The sequence below is a fragment of the Pelodiscus sinensis genome, chromosome 31 (assembly GCF_049634645.1).
Source record: "Pelodiscus sinensis isolate JC-2024 chromosome 31, ASM4963464v1, whole genome shotgun sequence".
NCBI lineage: Eukaryota > Metazoa > Chordata > Testudines > Trionychidae > Pelodiscus > Pelodiscus sinensis.
This window is the reverse complement of record NC_134741.1, coordinates 232,586-257,373: the sequence shown is the minus strand read 5'-3', so window position 1 is coordinate 257,373 and position 24,788 is coordinate 232,586. Positions and strand designations below refer to the sequence as shown.

The 24,788-nt window shown below is 49.6% G+C and overlaps 1 protein-coding gene across 5 annotated transcripts; it reads right to left on the bottom strand.

The window, feature by feature from the left end:
- Positions 1 to 211: 211 nt before the first annotated feature.
- LOC102445542 (uncharacterized) lies at positions 212 to 24,400 on the bottom strand. 5 transcript variants are annotated; one of them, XR_012898303.1, is made up of 5 exons: positions 24,271 to 24,400; positions 22,519 to 22,719; positions 10,392 to 10,505; positions 5,284 to 10,109; positions 212 to 5,046 (listed from the first exon to the last, which is right to left on the bottom strand). XR_012898303.1 is itself a non-coding variant. In XM_075912968.1 (5 exons), exons 3-5 carry the CDS (start codon positions 22,703 to 22,705, stop codon positions 8,695 to 8,697), a joined length of 1,716 nt encoding a protein of 571 aa, XP_075769083.1. In that variant the 5' UTR covers positions 22,706 to 22,719; positions 23,846 to 23,920; positions 24,271 to 24,333; the 3' UTR covers positions 212 to 8,694. The 5 variants fall into 5 exon arrangements, 4 of the variants coding, with proteins under 4 accessions (XP_075769083.1, XP_075769082.1, XP_075769084.1 ...); XM_075912968.1 differs by adding an exon at positions 23,846 to 23,920 and having other exon boundaries at positions 212 to 10,109; positions 24,271 to 24,333; XM_075912967.1 differs by having other exon boundaries at positions 212 to 10,109.
- Positions 24,401 to 24,788: the final 388 nt, after the last annotated feature.

Sequence of the window (24,788 nt, the reverse complement as noted above, 5' to 3'; positions counted from 1 at the left end):
AGACGGGGATCTTTCGGAAAATAAAGCCTTTTCCGAAAGATCCCTTATTCCTAATTTTAAGAGGAATAAAGGATCTTTTAGAAAAGGCTTTATTTTCCAAAAGATCCCCGTCTAGACTGGCGCTTTTTGCCGGCAAAGCCCCGAGCCGGAAAAAAGCGACAGCCATGTTCATGCAAATGAAACGGGGGAGATTTAAATCCCCGCTTCATTTGCAATTGCGCTGTGTCTAATCTGCATCCCTTTTCCACAAAAGGGGTGCAGTCTAGACATAGCCATAGTGAATGATCTAACCAGACACCACCATCTTAGTTGATTTACACCTAGCAAAATTAATTATACAGCAGACAGAAACAATGAAAAAAAGAGATCATAAAGACAAACAATAGGAAAGTGAGGACCATAATCACAGAATGATGATTCCACAACTTCATTTACTGATAAACAGTTTCTTGCCAGACAATGCTATTAAACTAAGTTTTCTTTACCCATCTTGACATCTGTTTCTTTACCTGGTGATAGTGGGTGCCAATAGGACAGGATCTCCTCACAGTCTGGTGTGACACTATTGTAATGCAATTTAGATGGAATGTGAGTATGTGACTCCAGGTTTTACAGCTAATGGCTGCTGCTCTTCATTCTGGTGTCCATTTAGGCCTTCCAATATGGTTGCAGAAAAACTATATTGTTACAATTGATTCATCCTTTGTGGCTCAGGGTCACACATATATAGTACAGACAGCACTACAAATTCCAAGGCCATGCATCAAAAATTATGATTTTTTTTAAACTTTACAGTTTGGTTCCTTTTTGTTTCTGAACTGATATGGAAAATTGCCTCCTGGCTTCCCATAACCAGCAACTCCTACATTCATAAATATGCCAAATATTGCCAGAACCATGCCAAAAGCAGGAGAGCTGGTGATATTTAAGATCTGTATATCACACTGAGATATACATGTCTTGGTATCATAGAACCATAGGGTTGGAAGAGACCTCAGGAGGTCATCGAGTCCAAACCCTTGTCCAAAGCAGACCAACCCCAACTCAATTATCCCAGCCGGGGTATTGCCAAGCCAGGACTTAAAAAAACCCTCCCCCCACAATAAACTTGTGACACCCCTCTCCTCCACAATTCCTTTTTCAGTCAGGACCCCTACAATTACAACAGCATGACATTATACATTAAAATGATGAAATGTCTGATTTTTTAAATTATGTGACCCCAACATTGACAAAACTGGACCATGAATTTGACAGACTACAACCAATTCTGGTTTTGGTTTTAGAACTTTCTTCAGTCTCAGGCAGCTTCAAGGCTGTACTACTTTTACTGTTACTAGCAAAATTCTTTCCTTCTGTACCATATGACATTAGGACCTTTTCGTAGTTGGATGGAAGTTGGTGAGTTTATATGACTTGGACACCTTTCTGTTAACATCAGCTACCAGCCAAAGAGTCTAGGGAACAAAGCTGAACTCCAGAGGGGTCAGTGTTCTAGGAAAGCAAGAATTAAGGTCTCTTAGGTGAAATTCCAACAGCTCTGAAGCACAGAAATCTTTATGGCATTTTAGTAATAATTAATTTCCAAAATCTATGTGGACTTTTTAGCATTGGAATTTTCTTCATGACTTAGGTGTATACCATCATACTTAAATGAAGTGACAGAAAAGAAACCATTCAGATTTCTCAAGAAGTTATAATCAAGTCCTGTCATAATGTGGGACTCTTATCTCAGTCCCTTGCTCTGCATGGCACTGTTCTCTGAAGGATGTTTCATTCCCTGCTTGAATAATGCCATATCTCTCACTCATGGCCAATGCAGGCAAGGCAGACTCTTTGTAGGAATAAGGAAGTATTGTATTTTCTTGGCTCCATCCCTAGCCAGCACACTTTTAACAATGTGTGTCCTGGGTGGATGCACTTAGATCTCATGAGGGATGAGGTGCACTAGAAGGCTTTCCCGCACTTGGAGCACTCTTCTCCAGAGCTTCCCTGAGGATTATTAAGAGCTGAGCTCTCACTGATCTTTTCCCAAATTCATGGCATTTAATGGTTTCTTCCCTGTATGGGTTCTCTGGTGGACAACTGGGGGTATGTTACACTACAGAGTTTTGTGGGAAAAACAGCTAATTTTTCAACAAAACTTGAGGAATGTCCACACTGCAACTGCATTCTTCTATAAGAAAACTGAAAGCACAGAGGGTTTTCCTGGCATTGGTAATCCTCATTCTATGGGGAAGAAGCCTTTTTGCAAAAGAACTCTTTCGCAAAAAGGCATGTGTGGGTGGGGAAGAAGGAGTTCTTTCAGAAAAAGAGGAAAGAGGAAAAAGCATAGGTGCCCTGGTGGCCATTCCATCCATAGCAATCATAGCTTACATGTGAGAGAGCGTCCATTCAGTCTGGACACTCTCTTTTGAAAAAGCAGATTGCCTTTTCAATGTACTTTTGCAGTGCTGACACTCTCAGAAGATTTTTCAGATCTCTTCCAAAAAAAAAGCTTCTTCTGAAAGAAGCCTGTAGTCTGACCTCTGACTGAGGCTTTTCCTACCCTTGGTAATTCATAAATGTGATGGTCTCTAATGTTATGGACTTACATAACATTGTTGCAACCACTGTCATATGTTTGCACCAAAACTTGTGCAAAGTGGGCCAAGTGAGATGTCTACAGAAAGCTTATGATTCCCTGATTGTTTATACTGCTCATATGCATGTATCCTCTTTGTACTTGAAGTTATGAGTATTGGCACTGTACTTGCATTTCACGTTTGTTTCTGGGAGATGATCAACAAGTTTGATATTGTGCAAGGTTTCTGGGAGACTATCAACAAGCACTCATCTATTGTACAAGGTTTACTTGTTAATAGCAGTACTTGAGTGACAATGCACCTCAGGTGGTGCAAATCCACAGCTGAAGACTTTGTTGTGTACCTTCACACCAGCACGTAAGTCATGGCTGCTTGCCTAAAAAAATCTGCAGCGTGCATGGAAAGGTGATTTGCTCGTGACAGAATCCATTTTGGAAGGTACTTTTACAGGAGAACAATGAATTCCCTCCACATAGGCAAGGATATAAAGAGGGCTCCAGAGGTTCATCCATCATTGTTTTCATTCCAGCTCATCACTTCAGGAGCATTTTTGTTATGAATTGAACCCAAAAAGACTGATGTATTCAAAGGCTGTATTCCAGAGATGTTTAATATATCAGTTTATTCCATCTCTGCTACAAGCCTACACCAGGAATTTTGTAATCAGTGTATTTAATTTGTTTCCTTTAACAATTTTACTCACCATTTCCTTTCTTTATTCATAAGCCTTTCAATGTTATATTCAAAAAGACTGGCATCATGTGCATTTCTGGGTAAGATCTAAGGTTTAAATTGACCTGGAAATGTGGCTGATCCTTTGAGATTGGGAGAACCTGTCCAGATTTGGTGAGACTGGTTTTCATAACCTCTCCTCTGTGTAGAGTATGGTACTGGTTGTGAAACAGCAGAAGCTGACATGTTTAAGGGGATAGGTTGTGTGTCTTCTTGCTGGCCAGTGCAGCAAATAGAAGTGCTCTTTGTGACTGTTTTGGTGCACTTTATAGTGGAGGGTCCCCAAGCTTGGGCTATAAGTAGCCCTGTCTTTGAGCAATTCACCGATTGGACCCTCTCAGCAGTGCTCCCAGAAACCCTCTTATATTACAATAGGGTCTCTCTCATCTTTGGGTACTCCAATGTGATATAATGTGCATGTGATGGGGTGCCTGCACTCTGGCTGGTCCAGTGCCGGCACTGTGGGTGGAGCAGGCCCCGCAGCACCGCTAGTGCTGCGCATGCTCCCTGGTGTCCAGGGAGCTTAGCATCGGCCTGGCATTAAGAGAGAGGGGTGGGGTGCAGAAGCACGTCGGCATCACGCTCCCATGCATGGGAGGCGTCCCGGTGGGAGATTTAAACCCACCAGGTGCGCTGGGAAGGAGGCCGCCAGAAGACGCCACGTGCTGTGCCAAGCCTGGGCGGAGAGCACCACAGAAGGGAGAGAGCCTCCTATGCATGGGCTCCACTGACCACTCCGTGGGAAGAGTGGATGGGGCCCAGGGCTCTCCGTTTCAGGGCTTGCCATGAAGCAACAGCCCTGGGAGTGGGTTTTTTGTATACCACCCCCAGACAGATGGTCTAGTAGAAAGGTTTAACAAGACTCTAAAAAGTAGGCTATGTCGATTTGTGGACAAGGACAAGATTTGTGGACAGGGACTGGAACAAACTGTTGCCCGCTTTATTGTTCACAGTCCAGGAGGTACCTCAGGCATCCAGGGGTTCTCACCATTCGAACTATTATATGGACGCCAACCCCGAGGCATACTAGACATCATAAAGGAAGCATGGGAGGAACAAGAATCTAGGGTACAGGTATCAGTTCAATATATACTGGGCCTGAGAAAGAAACTTCAGACCCTGGGGGAGTTTGCAAACTCAAATCTTTTGAAGGCCCAGGAGAGGCAGGTCCATTATTATAACCAGGGAGCCCAGTTGAGAACATTTAAACCCGGGGACCAGGTGTTGCTTCTACTGCCCTCATAGGACTCCAAATTACTAGCGAAGTGGCAAGGATCTTTTAAAGTATGGCACCATGTCGGGGAAGTAGATTACGAGATCCAACTCTTGGGGAAGCAGCAGGGTACCCAGATCTATCATGTAAATCTCTTAAAGGGGTGGTGCCCCCGAGAAGATCAAGCCCTGTCCACCTGAGCTGGAGCTGGGCCCATGGGGCGGAGAAACAGGGGATTCCCCACCTGTCCAACTAGGGGAGGAGTTGGACCTGAGCCAGCAGGACGATCTTCTATGACTGTTGCAGACGTTTCCCCGGGTCCTTTCTAAGGAACTAGGATGAACAGCCTGGGCCTACCACCATGTCACAACTGCACCAGGAAAAAAGGTATGAGACCCCTGTGGGTCTCTGTGTGGAAGGAGTTACAGTGCCGGACCAAGCTATACTTGCACCACGGGTGCACGGTCCCTGATTAACATGGTAAGGGGCGCCGCAGTCCTGCCCCTGAGCACCAACCTATGGGGGGCACCTGATTGAAGTGGTAAGGGGCACCATTCACCTGGGCGTGCGGCATATGTGCGGCCCCACCCCTGGGTACGCAGCACCCCTTACACTTCAATCAGGTGCCCCCCATAGGTTGGCGCCCCAGGCAGCTGCCCAGCTAGCTCCCCCCCACCCTTAATCTGGCCCTGGTTACAAACCAGGTGGTGGAGGAATCGCATAGCTATTGGCAAAGTCTCATAGTGCTGGTACCCATGGGGGACAGGTCCATCTGCTTTTGTATCGACTTCCGCAAGGTAAATGTGCTATACCATTTCAATGCCTACACAATGCCCAGAATGGACAAGCTCTTAGAACATCTAGGAGATGCACACTATAGATCTACCCTTGACTTAACTAAGGGCTATTGGCAAATCCCACTAATTCCCATGTCTAAAGAGAAGACGGCATTCCCCGTCCCTTTTAGGTTGTACCAATTCGTGACCATGCCCTTTGGTCTGCATGGAGCTACCATCACCTTCCAGAGGTTAATGGACAGGGTTCTCTGGGAACATCGCTATTACACCACTGCATACATAGACGTCATAGTGATGTTTAGCTCTACAGGGGCTGACCATCTACAGCAGTTGGTAGCAGTGCTCACAACTCTGAGTGACATGGGCTTACGGTGAACCTAGGCAAGTGCTACTTTGGACACCACAAGGTATCGTACTTGGGGTGAGGCAGGGCAAATTAAAGCCTTTGGTAGATAAGGTAGGTGACATCCAAGACTTCCCCACATTGATGACAAAAAAGCAGGTATGCCAGTTTTTGGACTGGCAGGCTACTACCAGCATTTCATTCCCAATTTTGCAACACTGACAGCCCCCTTAACAGATTTAATCTGTAAGACCCAACCAACGAAAGGGTGGTGGACTGAAGAGGGGGAGCAAGCGTTCCTATCACTAAAGGAGTAGTTGACCCATGCCCCTGTTCTGACCCAAGTGGACTTTACAAAACCATTATAAAGCAGACTGATGCTTCGGAGGTTGGGTTGGGGATGGTGTTGTCACAGGAAGTGGAAGGAGAGGAGCACCCTGTCCTCTATATAAGCTGAAAGCTGTTTCCATGGGAGCAGAAATATGACACGATAGAGAAAGAGGTGCTGGCTATGAAATGGGCTATAGACGTGTTGAGGTACTATCTTCCAGGCAGTCAATTCCAGCTGATTACAAACCACGCGCCCCTCCAGTGACTGCACACCATGAAAGAGATGAATACATGCATCATGAGATGGTACCTGTCCTTGCAGTCATACTGCTTTGAGATGACACATCGGTCGGGTAAAACCCATAACGCAGACTTTTTCTCTAGAGCAATGAGGGAGGAAGGGGAAGAGGGCCTAGGCCTAACCTGGATGGGGGGTGTGTGCTGGGGCGCCCGCACCCCACACTCCGGCCGGTCCAGCACCGGCACTGTGGGCAGAGCAGGCCCCACGGCGGCGCTGCCAGTGCTGCGCATGCTCCCTCGTATCCAAGGAGCTTAACATTGGCCCAGCATCAAGGGAGATGGGCAGGGCAGTGCCACGCCCCCACGCACGGAAGGCGTCCTGGCGGGAGATTTAAACCCGCTGGGCACGCTGGGAAGGAGGCTGCCAGAGGATGCCATGCGCCGTGCTGAGCCTGGGTGGAGAGCACCACGGCTCTTACGCATGGGCTCCACTGATGTCCTCACAGGGAGAGTGGACAGGGCCCAGGGTGCTCCAGCTCAAGGCCTGCCATGAAGCGACAGCCCTGGAAGTGGGCTTTTTGGGTGGAGCCATGCACTGGAAGGAAGGTTGGAAGTAGCCCAGGGTGGGGCCTTGGATATTGGCCCACGGGCTGGTGAGTTTCAGGTGGAGTCCCCGTCAGCCAGATCAGACGTGGATTCCTCCGGTCCTTAGGGCCCTGAGCTGAGTTCCAGTAGAGGGGGAGGGTCCTGGTCCCCCTACCCCTCTGACAGCAGTGTCTCGGTCGTTTGGAACCAATAGGACCCGACCAATGCTTCAGACTGTAAAACTGTGCCTGTTGGGGAGATTTTGGGGAATTCAAGGGTGGTTGGGGCTACTCACTAGGGTGTGGGGTTGAACTCCCGAGCTGGGGGAAGGGATGGTTGGACGCACACTGTACCCACTCAGAGGAGGGGCAGTGGGAGGTGTGTGACACTGACTAAAGCTTTCTCTGATTAAACTACAGCTTTTATCTTTCTCTCCTGACAGACGTTCAAGGAGGTATCAGCCCTGACTGAACCTTTGCCCACAGTCTGAGCAGTTATAGGGATTTTGTCGTGTATGAACTTCTGATGTGCAATATGGTGTGAGCGTTCACTGAAGCTTTTCTCACAGTCAGAGCAGCTGAAGGGTTTCTCTCATGTGGATTCTCCTATGTCTAACATGGTCTGACCTCTCATTGAAGCCCTTCTCACAGTCAGAACAGTTATACACAGTGTCCCATCTAATTTTTTCCCAAAGTTGCAGATTGAATTTTGTTAAAGGCACCAATATGTGCGACATATTATCCATATTGGTGCACAGAAGATCATGTGGCAGGAGTTGGGCTGGGCCTCAGGATCTTGTATTATGGGAAGGAGGCTCAGGGCTGGGCCAAACAGCTGGGGACTAGGGGCTCAGGGATGAGACAGAAGCTTTAGGATGAGGGCTTGGGCTCGGGGTGTGATCTCTGAGGTGGGCCAAGGATGAAGGGCTTTGAGGGGTAGGCCACCAAAGGACGATGTAGGAGAGAGAAGATCCCCCCCATCAGCTTCCTCTCTCCCAGCTCTGATGCTGCTGGGGGGGGGGGGGAGGCATGTTTCCCTGTCATGGCAGCTCTGGGACTGCGGCATAGCCAGCTGTGTGCTGGTTATTGCTGGTCTGGGCAGGAGTTGAAACCAGTGAGTAGAGGCATCAATCTCCACCACAGCCCTAAGAGCTTGCTAGGTATTTATTAGGCTGTAGCAAAGCTGTATGACCACACAATTTAAAGGAGACTTAGATTATGGGGTTCCTCTCATGTGGATTCTCCTATGTCTAACAAGTTCTGACCTCAGAATGAACCTTTTCCTGTGGTCAGAGAAGTTACAGGGTTGCACTAACAGGAATGTTGTGAGCAAGACACAAGAAGTAATTCTTCCACTCAACTCTGCACTGAGGAGGCTTAATTGGAATATTGTGTTGAATTCTGGGCACCACATTTCAAGAAAGATGCAGAGAAATTAGAGAGGGTCCAGAGAAGAGCATAAAATATGATTAAAGGTCTAGAAGACATAGCCAAAAAAGGAAGACGGAAAGAACTGGGTTTGTTTAGTTTGGAAAAGAGAGGACTGAGAGGGGACATGATAGCAATTTTCAAGTACCTAAAAAGATGTTTCAAGGAGGAGGGAAAAAATTGTTCTTAAATTACAGCAAGGGAGGTTTAGGTTAGACATTAGGAAAAACTACATAACTATCAGGGTGGTTAAACACTGGAATAAACTGCCTAGGGAGGTTGTAGAATCTCCATCATTGGAGATATCTGAAAGCAAATTAGACAAACATCTACCAGTGATAACAAAGGGTGCTTGGACCTCCTGTGAGGGCAGGGGGAATGGACTTAATAACCTCTTGAGGTCCCTTCCAGTTCTAGTGTTCTATTATTTGATTTTATGATTCTATGATTCTCCTGTGTGGGTTATAGGATGATTGTTAAGATTTGAGGGCCAAATCAAACTTTTCTCACAGTCAAAAGGTTTTTCCCTTGTGTGAATTCTCCAATGTTTAACAAGGCCTGACCTCTCCCTGAAGCTTTTCCCACACTCAGAACAATCAAAGGGTTTCTCTCCTGTGTGGATTCTTCCATGTGTAACAAGGTACGAGCTCCTACTGAAACTTATCCCACAGTCAGAACACCTGAAGGGTTTCTCCCCTGTGTGGACTCTCCTATGTGTAACAAGACTTGAGCTCCTACTGAAGCTCTTTCCACAGTCAGCGCAGTTGAAAGGTTTCTCGCCTGTGTGGATTCTCTGATGACTAATAAGATGTGAGCGTCCACGGAAACTTTTCCCACAGTCAGAGCAGCTGAAGGGTTTCTCCCCTGTGTGAATTCTCCAATGTTTAACAAGGTGTGAGCGCCCATGGAAACTTTTCCCACAGTCAGAGCAGCTGAATGGCTTCTCCCCTGTGTGGATTCTCTTATGTATGACAAGCTGTGAGCCCCTATTGAAACTTTTCCCACACTCAGAGCAGCTGAAGGGTTTCTCTCCAGTGTGAATTGTCCTGTGTCGAACAAGTTGTGAACTCTCATTGAAGCTTTTCTCGCAGTCAGAGCAATTGAAGGGTTTTTCTCTTGTGTGGTTTCTCTTATGTCTAATTAGACTTGAGTGCTGACTGAAGCTTTTCCCACAGTCAGAGCAGCTGAAAGGTTTCTCCCCTGTGTGGATTCTCCTGTGTGTATTAAGATGGGAGTTCCAACTGAAGCTTTTCCCACAGTCAGAGCAGCTGAAGGGTTTCTCTGCTGTGTTGATTCTCCAATGTCTAACAAGGTCTGATCTGTCACTGAAGCTTTCCCCACAGTCAGAGGAGTTGAAACATGGCTCTCTGTGGATTCTCTGATGTCTAAAAAGATTTGAGCTCCTACTGAAGCTTTTCCCACAGTCAGAGCAATAAAAGAGTTTCTCCCCAGTGTGAATTCTGCTATGTCTTTCAAGGTCTGACCTCTTACTGAAGCTTTTCCCACAGTCAGAGCAGTTGAAGGGTTTCTCACCTGTGGGGATTCTATGATGTTCAATAAGAGTTGTACAGTCATTGTAAGTGGAGGGTGCTTGTTGATGGGGGATTTTCTGTTGAACCGCTTCTGTATTTATTTTCACTCCTCTGCCCCAGTGACTGGATTTGCCTTGTCCCTCCTCTGGATGTTTTCCCTGCTGCCTGTCTGGGCTATGCTGACTCTTACAGGTTTCTCCCTGCTCAGGTATCTGGGAAACATGCCCTTCAGAACTTCCCAATAACATCTCATGTGGAGCCACTTGCTCCGGTGCTTCCTGATGAAGACTCTCCTCATTGTTCTCACTCAGCGTCCCATCACCTGCTGGGACAGAGAATCCAGACAGGAGTCATTCTCTGTGCTAAGCTGAAAGGAAAACTCTGAAAGGGGAATAGAAAAGGGGGAACATGCCCAAATAATGGCTGGAAAGTTCAATAATCATGAATTGAGTCTATAACCCTTCCCCAAAAGAAAGAACTCAACCTTTGTCTCCACCCTCAAACTGGAATTGAAGAGACAGAAGTTAGATTTGATGAAAATGCACAAGTGATGCTTTCTGTGATGACACAGAAATTGGTTTCTGAGTCAGTTTAGCTGAGTGCTCACCTGTGTGGGTGTCGGTGATGTTCTCCCCTTCCTCTAAGCCCTGGAGATCCGGGATCCACAGCTCCTCCCCTTGCTCCACCCAGGAGATCACATGAGCTTTGAAGACTGGAAATCCTGCCCAGGGAGCAATTAATCAAGTGCTGATCTTGTTCATTAAGGTCCATGCCATTACTGCTTCCACAGCCAGGATCTGAATCACCCACCCAGAAAGACTTCTCCCCACCTTTCAAAGACTGGGTTCTGGATGGGACAAGATCCCAGGAAACACTCACCTACAGTAAAAGTGCATCGCCCCTGCCTTAGGAATGGCCCAGCTTATTCCCTGTGGGAGATGAGTGTTCTGCTGCTCCCTTGAGGGAGTGTTTCTCAAAGTGCGGTCCATGGACCATTAGTGGTGCGCAACCATCTTGCAAGTGGGCCACAGGTTTGGAACTTGCCTCCCAGCCACCAATGTGGAGCCAGCGCTGGTGCTATGGCCCTGAGCCCCCTCCAAGGCTGGAGTGCCAGCACCAGCTTTCCACTATAGGGATGGGGAGGGGGAGGGAAGGCAGCAAGCCTTGTGGACAGAATACGACTTGTAGAAGGAAATGGCTCTGTGTGCTGTCACTGCCCCTCTCTCTGGCTGGAAAACACTCACCTCAAGTCTTTCCCTGCTGCTCCCATTGGCAAAAATTATGACCAATGAGAACAGCAGGGGATGGAGTGGTAGGAAGTGTTGGAGCCAGGTAAGTGACCTCTCTTCCCCTTCCACTGAGATCTCGCACCCCTATTCCTCTCACATACTCCCCTCCCGTCAAGACCCTGCATGCCCAACCCATTCCTGCCCCCACCCTTCTGGACAGAACCATTGTCCTCAAGCTGCTTCTGCACCCTGCCTCCTATCTAGACCCTCACTCCCAGCACACTCCTAAACCTAATCTCCCACCCAGACCGCTCATGCACCCTAGCTCCCACCCAGACCACCCCCCTTCCTTCTATACCCATTTTGTCATCACAGGTGACTGGCTTGTGGTTCATGGAAAGGTTTGCATTGAGTGGTGTGGGCCATGGGCCAAAAAAGTTGAGAACCACAGCTCCAAAGTACAACTAAGTCTCCCTCATGGCCCATTCCATCTCTCCACCCATCTCAGGGCAGGACAGGAACATGCTGTTCAAAAGGTGAGCTTCAGCGATGGTTTGCAGGTCTGACACTAAGGCCCACAGACAGGGCTCAGACTGCAGCAGCCACTTGGCAGGTCACTAGAACTTGGGGAAAAAAAAGACCCAGCAATTCCCAGCTCTAGCTTCCCTGAGGGCTCTGTCCAGAAAGCTCCTGGCTGGGGGGCTTGGATCAGCTCACCCTGCTTCTTGGCTTGGATGCTCTACTTGAACCAGGAGGAGGAAGAGGAAGTTGCCTGGTTAATAAGGCAAATCCTTGGCTGGCTGCTTCAGACCCTGTATATGCTCCACACTCCTGACCCCTAAATTGTGGCTGGGTGGGCCCTGCCAGCTGCCCACAATAGCTGCTGCTCCAACTGCTGCTTCTATGTCTGGCCTTGGTGGTGTTTGGCTGTGCTGCTTCTTCAGGGAGGGAGGCTGGGTTAGGGCCATATCTGCATTGTTGCTGCAGCTCAGCTCCCCTTCTGCTGCCTCGGTTCTACTCTGCCACCAGCAGCAGCAGCAGCTTCTTTGTGTGGATTCCAGCCTTCCTCATGGCCAACATGGCCTTCCATTTGTTGCCCCTCTTGGCTGCACAGACTCTACCGTTTACTCTGTACCTTGTGGGCACATTCCTCACACCTTCAGCCAGATCCCTTCTCGGACCTTCATTTAGTACTGGGAAGATCCCACTGTGATGTTACAGAATTAAAATATGACCATGTAGTTCATTTGTGTTACCGCTGTTACACAATTACAACAAAACATGTGCTAAGTGTGTCGTGTGCAGTGTCAATGGGAACGTTCTGACATGGTGACTGTGATTATCCTGTCTGTGTGTGGACATCATTTTTGTACCTCAAGTTATGAATATGGACCATGAACCAATATTTCAAATATAGTTGCTGCTGCGGAAATACCCACACTGTAGTTTGCATCCAGTCCACCCTGCACACTGTGAATTGACCATTCAGAGTGATGGTCCATCAACAAAACCCATGCGCCATGGAAATCTCATCCTCACCAGACATATGTTCTCAGACTTCTCCGCCAGACGGTGGGCAATGCCTGCCATGGCTCATCGGGGCAGCCAAGGGTATGTGACTAGCTCATGTGACACTAAAGTCCATCTGGCCCCAATGTTTTTCAGCTCACGGTGCTGGGGCATTTGCTGGGAACAATGAGGTCCCTTCCAACAAACCTATTGGCCTAGAACTGCAGAGAATTCACTGCCTGGGGATTGCTCTATAATTCTAACAGTGGAAAATAGTGGGGGTGTCACATTCCTCTTTCCCCATCACAGTTAAAAGGTCTGAGCTATGCCAGGAATAACTTTGACAATCAGGAGGTAATTAACACCAGCTCCTCACCCCAGCCTCAGAGATGCCTCAAGAAAAGGGAAGATGAGCTTGGATTAACCTTGCTCTTGGCATCCACCCCCTGTGCAGCCTGCTCCCCCCTTTCCAGTCTGGCCCTGGGAGAGAGAGTCCAGTGTCTCCTCAACACAAGCAACTGCAGCCCAGTTGGGGCTGGGATGTCCCAAACACCCACCCCCACCTCATCCCACTGACCCTGCCACCCTCTCCCTATTCTCCCAAGCTACCCTACCCACTCCCTATTTCCCCATCACATGACCTTCTTCCACATCCTCTGCAGGGTCCAGGAGGCACCTCATTAGTGGAAGCCCACCTGCGCGGCTCCACTCACTGAATCTGTGGCCATTCACTTCTTCATGCACAGCTGCGCAGGCAGGCACCTCAGAGCGGCAGTTTCCAACTGCTGGTTTGTGGACCAGTGGTGGGCCATAAACTGCTGGTTGTGAGGCCATGACACACTGTCCAAGCACTCAGGCGGGTGTCACGCTAGAACCCAGCAGCAGCCAGCAGGAGTCTGAGAGCCCATTGCTCACTAGGACCCAGTGGCAGCAGCAGGCACTAGGGGAAGTGATCTCTGGCTCAGGTCCAGCAGCAGCAAGAAACTGGCAAACTCTGCTAGCAGGGACTCTGGGGCCAGGCTCTGGGCCAGATCCCCGAGCCCCAGGGCAGCACTGCTGGGCCTCTGCAGCCCAGGCTGCAGCTGGGAGGGGGGAATCTCCTGCAGGGCCTGTGGTATGTAGAAAGCTGCTTACCGGGAACAACTCCCAGGGCAGCACCCTCAGCCTGGCCAGCCCCTGCCTCAGGGCAGGCAGTGCTTGGAGACAGGTCAGAGACACCCCACCACCATCCCTCTGGAAGCAGGCCCCCCTACAGGGGGAGGGTTTGGCTCCAGGCTGCTCCCAGCAGATCTGGCTGAGATGCCTGCCTGGGCCCAGGGAAGCCGCTGTCAGCTCCAACCATGTAAGGGGAGCCAGCCCTGGTGGGGGACAGGAGGGTGTGAAGAGGGGCAAGACAGACAAGATGGCTGATGGGGAACAGGGATTTATGAGGTGGGGGCAGGAGGGAGTGCAGGAAGCGCTGAAGGGAGGTTGGGGGATTCAGAGGAGACTGATGGGGCAGATGGGAACAGGAGTGCAATGGAGGGAGACTCTGAGAAGAGGTTATGGGGCAGAAAAAGGAGGATTTGGGGAAGGGAAGCTGGAGGGAGAGTGTGAGAGGAAGAGCAGCCTGGCTGGGGAAGGAAGAGACGCAGGGCAGGGGTTATACAGAAGGGGAGGGTGAGATACATTGGCAGCTCCCCAACTCCATCGAGCAGGAGGTGGGGAGGGCAGAGGTGACTGGTGATAGCACTTGGGGGTACCAGCTCCTATGCCCAACAAAATTTCTAAAGTTTCCAAATAGGGTGCCCCAAATGCCCCTGCGGGTGCCCCTCCCTGTGCTGGCCCCAGTCACCCCTGGGGGAGAAGCTGCCCCACCCAGCAGCCAGAAGGGAAAATGTTCTGGGGTTTTTTTTAGTGTAGATATTTGCAAACTCTGATCTGTTAGGGACTGATAACAATGTATTTACATATTCATTATTTACATAATGATTAGGAAAAAATGCAAATAAAATGAAAGGTCTGCCAAAAGTTTGTGACTGGGTTTGGTGGTCCTCGGTATAAAAAATGTTGGGAACCACTGCCTTAGAGGGAACACTGGCAGAAAGGAAGAAGGTGCTGACGGAACAGCAGCAGCAGAGCAATCCAGCAAAGGAGGGGCTGCCCAGAAAAGCAGCAACTGCAGCAGCAGCCCACCAGGGTTCCAACAGGAGCCTCAGTGGCACCAAACCCAGCAATCCCACAGGCTTCTCTCTGTGCTCCACAGAACAGCAGGGATCTCAGCAGCAGCTTGCCATGAACTTGCCACAGTTCACGGCAAACCTGTGCTCCCCAACCTCCTCTAGAGACTGACACAGCAGACACACCATTCTGCTGGCAGGCCAGAAGGATTGCTAAGGAAAGGGAAAGAAAGATGAGGAAGAAATGTGCAGTGGCAGAATGGAGATTGGTAAATAGAAACTCCATTTTCACTTGTTCATTCTAGTTAAAGTCCTGATCTTCACAACCTCCTCTGGCAAGGAGTTCCACAGGTAGATGGTGCACTGTGTGAAAAAAAACTTCCTTTGGTTCCCTTTAAACCCTCTGCCTATTAATTTCATTCATGATCCATAGTTCTTATGTTATGGGAACAGTAAATCACTTTTCCTTACTCCTTTTCTCTATATCCGTTATGATTTTATAGACCTCTGGCATATCCCTCCTTTAGTCTCCTCTTTTCAAGGATGAAAAGTCCTACTCTTTGTAATCTCTCCTCATATAACACCCGTTCTAAGCCTCTAATCATTTTTGTTGCCATATTCTGAACCTTTTACAATGCCAATATATCTTCCATGAGATGAGACAACCACATCTGTACGCAGTACAGGCAGTCCCCGACTTACGTGGATCCGACTTACGTCGGATCCCTAGATACGAACGGGGTGAGGCAACTCCCGCACATGCGCAGCAGCATTCCCGGGGCTCGCTCACCTGGGTCCTAGGATCCTCCTCCTCCTCGGGCCGGCTCCGACTGGGGTCCCGCAGAGCTGGGCAGAGGAAAAGTGCCTCCCCACGCCGGCTGCCCCCCTGCCAGCAACAGTCTGCCCCCTCCCCTGAGCAACAGGCTGCCGAACAGACAAAAGCAGCTTCTCTGCCCCTCCTCCCCTCTATACATTGCCGGCTCCTGGAGAGCAGCAGCGTCCCCGGGGCTCGCTCACCTGGGTCCTAGAATCCACCTTCTCCTCCTCTTCGGCCAGCTCCAACTGGCCTCTGCCTGCAGCAGCTGGCCACAGGGACAGGGATCCCGCAGAGCTGCCGGGCAGAGGAAAAGTGCCTCCCCACGCCCGCTGCCCGCCCCCCCCCCGCGGCCTCGCATCCTGCACGCCTCCCCCCTCCCCCCCTGCCAGCAACAGGCTGCCCCCTCCCCTGAGCAACAGGCTGCCGAACAGCAGACAAAAGCAGCCTCTCCGCCCCTCCTCCCCCTATACATGCTGGGCTCCCTGGGCAAACAAAGACTCCACCAAAACAAACAAAGTGCTGGCATTGTGTTAGCAAAAAAAGGACCCTCCTCCTAGAACCCTGGGTGGTGTGTGGAAATAAAGCTATTAGCTCAAAGCATGGTGCAGAGCTGTTTGGTATTTGATGAGTTACTCCTTTAGTCCTAAGTTTGTCACAGGGACAGAAATAGATGTGAAATCTTCTGAACAGGGGAACAGACAGCAAAACAAACATTAGAGGGGAGTTAACCTTTCCCTATGCTATCCAAAACTAAAAAAAATGTTTGGCTAGAGTTTCCCCTACAATATGTACCAGTTCCGACTTGCATACAAATTCAACTTAAGAACAAACCTACAGTCCCTATCTTGTACGTAACCCGGGGACTGCCTGTACTCAAGAAGTGGGAGAAACATGGATTTATATAGAGGCAATAAGATATTTAAAAAGGGATAGAGAATAAGACAGAGAATGATTCCTAAGATTCTGTTTGCTTTTTTGACTACTGCTTCACATTACGCGGATGTTTTCAGAGAACTATTGACAATGACTCCAAGATCTCTCTCTTAAGTAGTGTGGGAGAAAAATCAAATAACTCCAATTGAGTCTAAGGGGGGGGACTGTACAGGAAATCAAAACTCTCTAAAAGAAAACTCCTGTAAGGGTTAAAAGTTTTCCAGGCCTCTCCCTGTAACAGAGAGAAATCATCTTAACTCTAATCAAGACCCTTGCAATGCCTCCTCTCTCAACTTCATGGAGACTCCTAGTCTGTCACAATTTGTCATGTAAACTCTTATCTTTGTCACAGTTTGCCTTGTAGACTCACTTAGGTTATCATGTGCCTTTGTACTGTAAAACTTACTTCTAGCACTTCTGGTGTGAACAGAAACGTCTGAGAGTACTTCTGCTGAGACTTTGATATGTTAAAGAAAACAATCAACAACTAAACTTTCTGAACATACTGTATAAAGGATCCCTGAAACTCTCTCTCGGGGCTGCTGCTGCTCTCACTCTGGTAGCTATCAGCCTGCACGCATGCATAATAAAGTTTTCCTTCTAGATTTCTCTCCTGCCTCACTGCTTTGACCTCTAGCCTCGGACCCTTCTGGTGATTCTGTACCCCGGGGAGTGAGATTTCCCCAATGGTTACAGCTAAATTAGTCATCATTTTGGATGTGTACTTGGGATTCTTTTTTTCAACATGTATTACTTTTCATTTATCAACATGAAAATGCATTTGCCATTTTCTTGGCCACTCACCTAGTTTTGAGAGATCCTTCTGAATTTTTTCAGTCTGCTTTGTTCTTAACTATCTTGAGTAATTTTGTATCATCTGAAAATTTTTCCACCTCGCTGGTCACCTCTTTTTCCAGATTGTTTATAAATATGTTGAATAGGACTGGCCCCAATATGGACTCTTAGGTAACTAGTGATATCCCCTATCTCGACTGTGAGAACTGTTCATTTATTCCACCTCTTTTTTCCCCGTCTTTTAACCAGTTATTAATCCATAAGAGGACCTTCCCTCTTACCCCACAACAATTCTTTTTATTTAAGGGCCTCTGGTGAAGGACCTTTTCAAAGGCTTTCTGGAAATCTCTAAGTACACTATGTTCACAGGACTCCACTCAAGTAAATCTAGTGGTATTATTTCCCTTTACAGAAACTATGTTGACTTTTCCCCACCAAATTATGTTTATCTATATGTCTGACAATTCTATTCTTAACTATAGGTTCAACTAATTTGCCTGCTCCTTACCAGGCTGTAATTGTCAGGATCATTTCTAGAGCCCCTTTTAAATATTGGTATCACATTAGGTATCTTCCACTCTTTAGATACAGAAAATAATTTAAAGGTTAGGTTACAAACCAGAGAGTTAATAGTTCTGCAATTTCACATTTGAGTTCTTTCAGAACTCTTGGGTTAATGCTATCTGGTCCCACTAACTTGTTACTGTTACGTTTATCAATTTGTTCCAAAACCTTCTCTAATGACTGTCAATCTCGGAAAATTCCTCACATCTGTCACCTAAAAAGAATGGCTCAGATTTAGGATCTCCCTCTCATTCTCAGCAGTGAAGACTGAAGCAAAGATTTTATATAGTTTCTCTGCAATGACCTTATCTTTTAGCATCTTGATCATTCAATAGCCCCACTGGTTGTTTAGCAGGTTTCCTGCTTTTGATGTACTTAAAAAATGTTTGCTATTACTTTCTAAGTTTTTGGATATCTCTTCTTCAAACAAGTCTTTGAACTTTCTCACCCATTACCAAGACAGTTTCCCCAATTATCACCTGTAATACCATTAACTCACAAACATCCCACTCTCCCTACCTTTAATATCAGCAATTCACAGACACTTACCTTCCTTCCTCCCCCTTCCCACCCCCCCGCATCCCCCTTCTGTTCTGCAATGTGATTTGTCCTTTTCATATTTGTTCATTTTTTTAAATTGTATCCTTTGGTATATATGGTTGTGACTACTTTCTTCCACTATTTGATCTGAGGAAGTGGGTCTGGCCCACGAAAGCTCATCATCTAATAAACCATCTTGTTAGTCTTTAAAGTGCTACATTGTCCTGCATTTTGCTTCTTCTTCAAACTGCTTTTTGGTTTTTCTTATTGTATTTTGACACTTAATGTGACAGAGTTTATGCTCTTTTCTATGTTCCTCACTAGGATTTAACTTACACATTTAAACTTTGCCTTTTTCTCTCTCACTGCTTCTTTTATTTGGTTGTTAAGCCATGGCAGCACTTTTTTGGTTCTTGGTGTTTTTTAATTTGCAGTATACATTTAAGTTGGGCCCCTATTATGGTGTCTTTGAAAAAGTTGCCATGCAGCTTGCAGGGATTTTACTTTTGTTACTGTACCTTATAATTTCTGTTTAACTAACCTCCTAATTTTTGTGTAGTTCCCCTTTCTGAAATTAAATGACACAGTGTTGGGCTGCTGAGATGTTGTCCCAACACAGGGACGTTAAATTTGATTCTATTATGAGCACTATTTCCAAGTGGTCCAGTTTCATGTATCTCTTGCTCCATTTAGGACTAAATCAAGAATTGCCTCTCCTCTTGTGAATTCCAGAACTAGCTGCTCCAAGAAGCAGTCACTTAATGTGTCAAGAAACTTTATCTCTACATCCCATCCTCAGGTGACGTGTACCCAGCCAATATGGAGATTAGTTGAAATCCTCCCCTATTGTTGAAGGTTTTTATTTTTCATTTTTATAGCCTCCCTAATCTCCCTTAGCATTTCATAGTCACTATCACTGTCCTGGTCAGGTGGCCATTAATATATCCCTACTGCTATACAGGCAGTCCCCGGGTTACGTACAAGATAGGGACTGTAGGTTTGTTCTTAAGTTGAATCTGTATGTAAGTCGGAACTGGCGTCCAGATTCAGCCGCTGCTGAAACTGATCAGTTTCAACAGCGGCTGAATCTGGACGCCAGTTCTGACTTACATACAGATTCAACTTAAGAACCCCAGGCATCCCCAAGTCAGCTGCTGCTGAAACTGATCAGCGGTTGATTCCAGGAAGCCCGGGGCAGGGGCTTCCTGTAGTCAGCCACTGGTCAGTTTCAGCAGCGGCTGACTTGGGGACGCCTGGGGCAGAACAGCTGGGGTGCTGCCCAGTTGGTCCAGTAGCGCCCAGAGCGGCGCTACGGGACCAACTGGCAGCGCCCCAGCTGCTGTATCACAGGTGTCTGGAGCAAAGCCACGGAGCACGGGGGCAGCGGGACAGCCCAGACACGCCGTGGCTGTCCGCTGCCCGCGTGCTCCGCGGCTTTGCTCTGCTTTGCCCCCCCCCCCTCCTCCTGGTCTGCAGACCAGAGGGATGGGGGGGGGGGGCAAAGCAGAGCCAAGCCGCGGAGCGCGCTGCCAGCTGACAGCCCAGACGCGTCTGGACTGTCAGCTGACCGCGCGCTCCCCGGCTTGGCTCTGCTTTGCCCCCCCCCTCCTCCTGGTCTGCAGACCAGGGGGATGGGGGGGGGGGCAAAGCAGAGCCAAGCCGCGGAGTGCGCTGCCAGCTGCCAGCCCAGACGCGTCTGGACTGTCAGCTGACCGCGCGCTCCCCGGCTTGGCTCTGCTTTGCCCCCCCCCCGTCCCCCTGGTCTGCAGACCAGGGGGACGGGGGGGGGGGGCAAAGCAGAGCCAAGCCCCGGAGCGCCCGGCCAGCTGACAACCCAGACGTGCAGAACGGGGTTCCTCTCCCTGGTCTCCAGCAGACCAGGGAGAGGAAGCAAAGCGGCGGAACACGTGGGCAGCGGACAGGGCTGTCCGCTGCCCACGCGCTCCGAGGCTTGGCTCTGCTTTGCCCCCCCCTCCCCCTGGTCTGCAGACCAGGGGCAAGGGGGGGGGGCAAAGCAGAGCCAAGCAGAGCCAAGCCGCAGAGCGCGCGATCAGCTGACAGCCCAGACGCTCTGGGCTGTCAGCTGGCCGGGCGCTCCGCGGCTTGGCTCTGCTTTGCCCCCCCCCTCCCTGGTCTGCAGACCAGGGGGACGGGGGGGGCAAAGCAGAGCCAAGCCTCGGAGCGCGTGGGCAGCGGACAGCCCTGTCCGCTGCCCACGTGTTCCGCCGCTTTGCTTCCTCTCCCTGGTCTGCTGGAGACCAGGGAGAGGAACCCCGTTCGTAACTGCAGATCCGACGTAAGTCGGATCCGCGTAACTCGGGGACTGCCTGTAGTCTTATTGTTAGCGCATGGACTTAGTATCCATAGAGATTCTGGAACATGAGAATGTGGAGACCACTGGACACATGAGGCATGAATGTCTGGAGGGGTAAAGCAAAATAGCCAAGAAGCAGTGTTTAACCCAGTGCATAATTTCAGTTTAAACATTCTGCTTTTCTGGGATGAGTTATCACCCTCCCATAAAATCACAAGGAGAGGAAGGGAGGCCCTTGGCATAACAGCATTAACCAATGGCTGAGAACCAGAACGGGCTGGGCCTTGGCAGAATGGTAGCGCACTAAGTACCAGCCAACTACTTCAGCACATTGCAGATGGGGAAAGAGGCTACACAGGACACTAATGGCTGCAGCAACTGCAGACACACACTCCTAAGAGATGGCAGAGCAACACATGGACCCTTGTGCACATCAGGGGGATGAGGGGATAATGTATACGGACATTTTGTTCCAATGAGCAGGTATAAAGCTAAGGGGAGTAGCACACACGGAGTGCAATGTGCACCTTGTTTGCGTCAATGTGTGAAAGTGGACGTCCCGGGAGAGGCATGTCAGTGCTGACTGAGGGGCCGTGTTCTGCTGGCTGAGCCGGTACCATTGTTGAGGCGGGTCACATCTTACTGTACCTGTGCCTGGGGAGCTGACACTAGCACCCTGCTCCTCTGCCAATAAATCTGGCCAAGTGCCTTAGCCCTTGAATGGAGCCTGTGTCTTTCTTTGGCAATGAGCCTGAGCTGTGCTGCATGGGCAAGCCTCATGCTCTGCCAGTGCAGCTGGCATCAGAGCTCCAGAAAGAGCCGCTCTGAGCAGCCATAACAACACTCTGTGGCACTAGCAGCAATTCATATGGCACTGCAGCCGCTATGGGAAGCGAAGCTTATCAGTCACAGCAGCACCTGGCATCCTCGGTGTCAATCAGGACCCCAATGTGCTATCGGGGTGCTTGTATGGAACTAAGCATCTCCCCAATTAAATGTATTTATCCTTCCCCAGCCCTGTAAAACAGGGACATACTGTAATAGCTATTGCAGAGACAGGGGACTGGACACAAGACACTCTAAGAGACTTGACCAAGGTCACACAGGAAGTCTGTAACAGGGCAAGGAATTGATTGAATGAAGGTCTCCTGAGTTCCAATGAGCCATATACTCTCATAGGAAGAAAAAGTCCCTGCCCAAAGATACTTCACTCTAAAAAGACAAGACAGATGGTGTGATTACCTCCTTTGCACACAGAGGCAAGTGAGCCTCAGAGAGAATAAAGCTGGATTTTTTTTTAAAGGAAACCCAGCCCGTGCCTGACATGTAAGAAGAGCTCTACACATGTTTACCTACTGCAAAGCTACCCGCCACAGAACATTTGCAGAGTGTCAACTGCCTCATCCACCCTCCCTCAGCCCCAGCCCCTCTCACTGGCAGGATCCAGCATTTCACAGATCAGCCAGAGGCAAAGGACTCCAGGAACCACACTCGCTTTCCAAGGGCTCAGCACACTGGGGGACCCTGCAGGCATTAACAGCAGCTACACCCAGCCCCACAACTCTGGTACCTGCTGTTCTTGCCCAGGCCTTTCACTGACACCTCCGGCCAGGGCACAACACGGGCAAGATGGTGGGGAAGCACATTGAGACCTTGGCTGTAGGAAGAGCAGTACCATTGTTATGTCTCTGAACCTGCTCTCCTGGGAAGGGTGTAGAGGGGACAATCTCTCATATACAAGCCAGGATTATTGGGGTTGATGCTCTTTGCCCCCAATGTCAGGAGTAAGGAGGGACCCTGAACCAAACCAAACCCAACCCAGTTGCTCCAGAACACACCCAGCTTCTGATACCCGAGGGGACAGGAATCCTTACCCAGCCAGCTCACAGCCTCATAATTCTCCTGCATCACATCCCAGTAGAGGGCTCTCTGACCCGGGTCCAGAAGAGCCCATTCCTCCTCAGAGAAATACACAGCCACCTCCTCGAAGCTCACCAGCTCTGCCACTGCCATTTCCTTTCCCTGGCTCTGTAGGCCACGGGCTAAGCGGGAGCAAGACATGGGTGTTCTGCAGCCTGTCGGGGTAGAAGGGCAATTGGAGACATTTCAGAAGGGGCTTTAACCCTTTCTAAACCCCCATTCTCCCCAGACTCTGCTCCTGGTGATAAACAAGCTAGACTCTGCCATTTTGGGTCAATGCTTGAGTCTCGATGTTCTATAACCCGCGCACACAAGTTCCACATCTATATTCATTTTGCTCAATACCTAGCTTGAGTTTCAACATTACTGCACCTGCAATTAATGGGATTTGGTTCTAAGTACCCAGCATTTCTGATAAACAAGGTACATATTCGGATGCCTGAATATAAATATAAGTGTCTAAATTTAGGCTCTTATAGCTAAAGGTCCCAGTCTTCCTCCATTTATTGATAGCACAGACCTCAGATCTCTCATGAAGATGAAATGAAAAGAGACTTTATGAACCTTCTCTGCAACACAGTTTCAGTGGTCAAGAGGATCACTGAGAGTAGGGGGTAAGGAACATTTTGGGTCAGGGACCACTGATCCACAAAAAAATCCATTAGGAGCCACACACAAGTGAGAAGCAAAAAGAAAAAAAGTAATAAACCTCACTGACCAACTGAGCAACAGGAAAGAACGGACACTCCCCATAAGCCACAAGTGGGTGGGGAGGCACCAAAGCTCCATGGCTCACCCCCAGAGCAAGCTCAACTCTTCTGGGGACCCAAAGTTAATTTGTGAGGGACCCCAGGATGTTGGGATAGGGACAAAAATGAGGGTTTCAGTTTGCAGGAGGGGGCTGCCAGGGAGGGGGGGCAGGAGGTTGGGTGCAGGAACTGGCTAGGTTTGGGGGTCTGGGCATGAAAGAGAGTGCAGGAGCTGGCTGGGGGTGGAGGTCTGGGCAAGATGCAAGAGCATGCAGGGCATGCTACCCTCCCAATTTATCCCCTCACCAGCCTCCCTGGCACGATTCCACTTCCGGATCCAGCCCTTTGCCCAGGGCTGGCAGGCAGCTTTTTTTCCTAGCAATCCCAATGAGGTGCTATCAGTAACTGAAGGGCAGAACAGGGGCTGGAGGAGACTAATCCATGGAAAAGCAACGAGCCCCAGACAGACACAGCACAGAGCTCTGGGGAAAAATACCGAATAGGAGTCTGAGCTGCCAGCAGAAATACGCACCAGCATTAACAGCAGCGACTCTCCTGGGGACCTGGAGGTCTCAGCAAACGGCCCAGCGATAAATGCCAAGGGGCGCTGGAGAGTATTGATCAATCAACAGACCCGCCAGCTTCCCTGCAGCGCCTGCACACGGGCTGCCATTCTCAGTCACACAGTGACACGGGCAAAGAGGATCGTGCTGCGATGGGGGAGGGGAGGCAGAGAAGCGGGGAACAAAGAAAAGTGCCGCTTCTGCAAAGGGGAATTGTAACCCCCCCCCCCCCCACACACACACACCCACCCACATCTTCCCTCCGCTCCCGCCTCGCTCCCCTCAGCCCCGTGAGCGCCCCCCGGCCCCCTGCAGCGCCCCTCCCGTCCTCACGCTGCATCCTCCCTGTGCCCCAAGCGCCCCCTGGCTCTCCGATCCCCCGGCCCGCACGCACCGAGCTATAGCGGTACCAGCAGCTGGGCTCAGCTCGCTCCTTAGGGCGCACTGCGCAGGCGCCCCAGAGCGGAGCATGCGCAGCAGCCGTGGCTGAGGAGGCTGCCCTGACTCTGTGCGCAGGCGCGGGCTGGGAGGCGGCTCCGCGCGCTGCTGCCCCGGGCTCGGTCCAGCTGCGGCTGGGCGGGGCCCGGCGCCCCAGGGAGGCGGTGGCAGCAGCCCCGCCCCTCGGCAGCGCTCGGCGCCGAGAGTCGCTGCCTCCTCCCCCCCAAACAGGGAGTAGCTGCTGTTGGGGGCTACCATCACTCCCATTCTCCCCCCATCGGGGGCAGTAAAACAACCTGTTGGGGGGTCAGCCTTGTTTTAGCGGTTGGGAGACACTGGTCTCCAAACTGGCTCCTGGCTCGGATGTTCATTAACTGCTGGGCAAGTCACATTCCTCTGCAACATGTCACTTTTATTGGGTATAAAGGGGAATATAATTTAATTTTGAAACATGAGGGGACAATTGGGGAGGTT